At 34.9% G+C, this 6,000-nt stretch overlaps 1 protein-coding gene across 1 annotated transcript in view; it reads right to left on the reverse strand.

Moving 5' to 3' along the window:
- LOC131931160 (uncharacterized) overlaps positions 1-6,000 on the reverse strand; it is a 51,040-nt gene that overhangs the window by 37,461 nt on the left and 7,579 nt on the right. Inside the window, exons 6-10 of the mRNA XM_059287867.1 lie at positions 5,981-6,000; positions 5,191-5,271; positions 2,327-2,405; positions 1,813-1,898; positions 526-650 (exon numbers count right to left, since the gene is read on the reverse strand). The exon at positions 5,981-6,000 is cut by the window's right edge and continues 23 nt beyond it. Of these exons, the coding sequence (XP_059143850.1) occupies positions 526-650; positions 1,813-1,898; positions 2,327-2,405; positions 5,191-5,271; positions 5,981-6,000 (391 nt within the window). The remainder of the gene's footprint in view (positions 1-525; positions 651-1,812; positions 1,899-2,326; positions 2,406-5,190; positions 5,272-5,980) is intronic.

Consider the following 6,000-nt stretch of genomic DNA (forward strand, 5'->3'; position numbering starts at 1 on the left):
CTCTCCGCCCCACAAAACATAACCCTCCACCCCTCACACTGAACTCTCCGCCCCACAAAACATAACCCTCCACCCCACACACTGAACTCTCCGCCCCACAAAACATAACCCTCCACCCCTCACACTGAACTCTCCGCCCCACAAAACATAACCCTCCACCCCACACACTGAACTCTCCGCCCCACAAAACATAACCCTCCACCCCTCACACTACAACGCACTTTTCTTTAAAATGCATTTGATACATAACATTGGTAAATTGGAGAAACATGACACTTAATTAATGTCAATGCATTATATAACATTCTTGATAAGGGTTAGGGTACAAAGTAAAACATGTTTTCTATTTTCTCAAGGCATTCTATAAAAAAAATTATTAATGACCTTTATACTAATAAGCTTTTAAATGCATTGAAAATTGAAAAATAATACTTATTAGTTATTTTCAAAAATATGCATTGGTAGCCAAAACCTGTAGGAGATTTTATGAACGACCAATGCTTTTTTTTATTAAAGTCGTGTTACTTGATAAAATGCCATAGCTAGCATTTGTCTTTCTCGAATGGAGCTTCTAGCATCATTTCTAAAGCCAGGAAACTGTTGCATATTGAAAGGATCCAAATCCCATGGGGTTCGAGCCTCGGGAACTCCTGCCAAAAAAAAAAGCCTTACATTCCAATACGTTTTTGTGTTAGACTAATTTGGTCAGACAACAATACATCAGACAACAATACTACATCAGACAATAATATTAGCATCAGACAACAATACTACATCAGACAACAATACTACATCAGACAACAATACATCAGACAACAATACATCAGACAACAATACATCAGACAACAATACTACATCAGACGACAATACTACATCAGACAACAATACTACATCAGACAACAATACATCAGACAACAATACTACATCAGACGACAATACTACATCAGACAACAATACTACATCAGACAACAATACTACATCAGACAACAATACATCAGACAACAATACATCAGACAACAATACTACATCAGACAATAATACTACATCAGACAACAATACTACATCAGACAACAATACTACATCAGACAACAATACATCAGACAACAATACTACATCAGACAATAATACTACATCAGACAACAATACTGCATCAGACAATAATATTACATCAGACAACAATACTTCAGACAACAATACATCAGACAACAATACATCAGACAACAATACTACATCAGACGACAATACTACATCAGACAACAATACTACATCAGACAACAATACATCAGATAACAATACATCAGACAACAATACTACATCAGACAATAATACATCAGAAAACAACACTACATCAGACAATAATACTACATCAGACAACAATACATCAGACAACAATACATCAGACAACAATACATCAGACAACAATACTACATCAGACGACAATACTACATCAGACAACAATATTAGCATTAGACAACAATACTACATCAGACAACAATACTACATCAGACAATAATACTACATCAGACAATAATACTGCATCAGACAACAATATTAGCATTAGACAACAATACTACATCAGACAACAATACTACATCAGACAACAGTACATCAGACAACAATACTACATCAGACAACAATACTACATCAGACAACAATACATCAGACAACAATAATACATCAGACAATAATACTACATCAGACAACAATATTAGCATTAGACAACAATAGTACATCAGACAACAATACTACATCAGACAACAATACTACATCAGACAACATCATTACATTGTACGTTATAACAGATGGTATTACCTTGTCTTGGCATGTAGCTGTACTGATTGCTTTGCATTTGATCGCTCTTTAATCGATGGAATAGATTTTGCTCGGGCTGTATGGTGCTGTTAGTTGATTAAGAGGATATCAGTTATGTAAAGCAGCTTTATAAAATGTTGAACCTTGTTGATGAACAACAGGTTCTCCATGACTAAATTAAATATCCTTGGGCAAATTAACACAGGGTTAACCCTAACACTTTCAGACTAAGTGATTGAATGTAGAAAATGTTTTAATACTAACTGAATTAATAAACAAAATGTCAGAGTTACTAAGAAAATTCACAGAAAATATTCTCCAGTTTGAAATATTTTAAAGAAGTTAACAGAGAAAATATCTTTAACGTTGATTCAATCAATTCATTATTTTTAAATTGGACCAAGAGTGTGTCGTATCTTCAAATAGCTATTTATAAATGTCAAAGAAATAAGTTTATCTCTGAAGCAATACAATGATGACATGAATCAATATATAAGTGTTATAGTGAAGCTACCTGTAAGGGTTGGTATTACCAGCTCCTTTTCTCTGCAATTCTTCTTGCATCGACTGTAGCATTGCCGGTGTGAGCTGACCTAATCAAATTTTTTGCGAGTTAGAGCTGTTTTGTTGAATCAAGTTGTAACTGTAGTTAGTGTTATCGTTAGCCATGGCTTTCAATAACCTCTGAGTTATCGATGTGATTAATATCCTTTTTGGGTTTTGGTTGTGATTGGTTACTATGTTACTATTTGTTAGGGTTACGATTGTGATTGGTTACTATGTTACTATTTGTTAGGGTTACGATTGTGATTGGTTACTATGTTACTATTTGTTAGGGTTACGATTGTGATTGGTTACTATGTTACTATTTGTTAGGGTTACGATTGTGATTGGTTACTATGTTACTATTTGTTAGGGTTACGATTGTGATTGGTTACTATGTTACTATTTGTTAGGGTTACGATTGTGATTGGTTACTATGTTACTATTTGTTAGGGTTACGATTGTGATTGGTTACTATGTTACTATTTGTTAGGGTTACGATTGTGATTGGTTACTATGTTACTATTTGTTAGGGTTACGATTGTGATTGGTTACTATGTTACTATTTGTTAGGGTTACGATTGTGATTGGTTACTATGTTACTATTTGTTAGGGTTACGATTGTGATTGGTTACTATGTTACTATTTGTTAGGGTTAAAATTGTGATTGGTTACTATGTTACTATTTGTTAGGGTTACGATTGTGATTGGTTACTATGTTACTATTTGTTAGGGTTACGATTGTGATTGGTTACTATGTTACTATTTGTTAGGGTAACGATTGTGATTGGTTACTATGTTACTATTTGTTAGGGTTACGATTGTGATTGGTTACTATGTTACTATTTGTTAGGGTTACGATTGTGATTGGTTACTATGTTACTATTTGTTAGGGTTACGATTGTGATTGGTTACTATGTTACTATTTGTTAGGGTTACGATTGTGATTGGTTACTATGTTACTATTTGTTAGGGTTACGATTGTGATTGGTTACTATGTTACTATTTGTTAGGGTTTCGGTTGTGATTGGTTACTATGTTACTATTTGTTAGGGTTACGATTGTGATTGGTTACTATGTTACTATTTGTTAGGGTTACGATTGTGATTGGTTACTATGTTACTATTTGTTAGGGTTACGATTGTGATTAAGTGCCACTTCCCCAACCCTTGACTGGATATTGCTGTAAGAATTAATCTCAATAACTCGCAGTCCCTCTCTTCTGTAAGTCGCTTACATACTAGGTGCATCTTTGTTTGACTTAGGGTTTGATGGTCCCTCTGTGTTTGGCTTAGAGTGTGGTGGTCTCTCTGTATCTGGTTTAGGGTTTGGTGGTCTCTCTGTATCTGGCTTAGGGTTTAGTGGTCCCTCTTTGTTTGGCTTAGGGTTTAGTGATCCCTCTTTGTTTGGCTTAGAGTTTGAATGGCTACATGATTACAGAACCAGCAATTCATTTCTTAACTCTACTAATTCTTAACAGACCCATGAACCCATCTCTTAATTTTATTGATTTTTTTAAAATTTGCAACAAATTAATATTTAACTTAATCTAGCTTAGTGACTTTAATTCAACTCTTTTATTAATAATATGAAAATCTATAACAAAATAGTAAAACAAAAAGCCTTCGACCATACCAGCAATAAATCAGCCATATCAACAACCAAACCATTAATACTTTCAAACGATCAACAAAATGGCGACAAAATCATAACCAAATCCAGCAACCAAACACAGACATCAAAAGTAATTTCTAATTTTAGACGGACTTAAACTATGTTCATTTAATGATAAGCCTTACCGGTTTCGTCAAAAAGCTAGTTACCATAGACATCAAAATAATAAAAACTGCAAGCTATTGCAGCAAAAGGAATGTTTAGGGCAGAAATAGCCACATTTTAACATAGAAATAGTAGCATACTCAGGGGTGAGTAGGGGGTGCTCCATGTGGGGCCATTTTTTACCAGGTTGCGCCTTTCTGTAAACTTATGTGAATAAAATTGTAAACCATCATATTGGTCAGAATTAAATTTTTGTTTTACACATTGATGTACATCGCGTCCCTACAACATTTTTTTCCATGCAGCATTTAAGTGTTTCATACTAGACTATTGTTAAATCAAGACTCCATGTATGTAGTGTCCCTAAGTTTACTACACGATGTTCTATCGTTGGTTTTGACTAGTTGGGTTTTATCCTATGGTTATCAAACTAGCTATATTGCGACTAATACAAGAGAGGGGATTATAGTTCATTAGTTAAGAAATTATTAAAAGGAAATAAAACAAGTAAAGACGTAATATTCAGGGTGGGAAGAGTCAGATATTTCAAATCACCAACAAACATAATCTGCACGCCTTCAGTTTCATCAACAACACAACCAGAGCTAAAAGTGTCTAAATGTACCCGTGCACAAAACATACATTCCACCGCATCAACTGATATCCAGAATCAAGTCGTCGAGACTCAAGGCAATAAGGCAGTAGCCACAGGCGTTCTAGAAGATTACCATGTAGAAGGCAGTCTTGATAGATTCGTGCCAGTCAAACTTTTACCTCGAATTACGTCACAGGTTAGATCACGGCTAAAAGGGTCGACATTGAATTACGTATTTTTTCCTTCCCATTGTATTAACAAATGCCTACGTATTTTTTCCTTCCCATTGTATTAACAAATGCCTACGTATTTTTTCCATTCCCATTGCAGTAACAAATGCCTACGTATTTTTCCACAAAACATTAAAAGGTGGCCACTTAGAACACAAAAAATCTGGTCCACGTATTTACTTTATCAGAATATTAACAGATTGGCCAAGGATGTAGAAGTAAATGACTGACCTTGAAGACGTCTGTAATATTCTTCAGCTTGTGCCAGCCTTGACCTCAATACCTGCTGGTGCCACAACAAGGCTTGCTGTGCTGAAATTTGTTTTTTTATCATCTAAAATTAATTAGATCCAAATAAATAATTTGAATTGCTAAATTGCTGATTTAGCCAAACTAATAAACAAAATTAGTCCTAAAGATCCACTAGGTACCTTACCCTAACCCTGAAATAACTATAAAGTCTCTGAGATATTTTGAAATACAGACAAATCGGAATTTCCAGTATGACGTCACCTCAATCTACTTCGGTGGAAGGTATATCCCTTTCTTTTTAGTTAGCCAGAACAACGTTCCATAAAAGAAGAAATTAGTGACCCCCCCCCCCCCAACTCTCTCTATGTGTCTTAAGGGCAAACTATATATTAATTAACATTGAAGAAGCATTCAACTCTAATTTGTTTCATAGTCAATTATTAAATGTGGTGTCACCCCGTCTGTTGAGTGACATATCAGTTACTAAAATAAAAACTCTTTTTCATCTTGTAAAGTATTTATTTGGGGCGACAGCTTTGAAATTTAATAACGTGAATCTGGTGTCATTTCACGAATGTACTGATGCATTTGTTGAATAAATTAAGGACCTCGTTCACATAGTTTCGACAAAGGAGTTTATTAACCTGGTTTACCTCTACCCAAACCCTAAACCTTAATCTGGTTTACATGACTAAACCTAACCCTAAGCCAATCCCTAACCCTTAACCAGGTTTACATAACTAAACTTATAGCGAGATCAACAACTCACAGCGTAGAACTTGGTCACGA

This window comes from Physella acuta, unplaced genomic scaffold (assembly GCF_028476545.2).
Source record: "Physella acuta isolate Inbredline_101_S28 unplaced genomic scaffold, ASM2847654v3 ptg000103l, whole genome shotgun sequence".
Classification (NCBI taxonomy): domain Eukaryota; kingdom Metazoa; phylum Mollusca; class Gastropoda; family Physidae; genus Physella; species Physella acuta.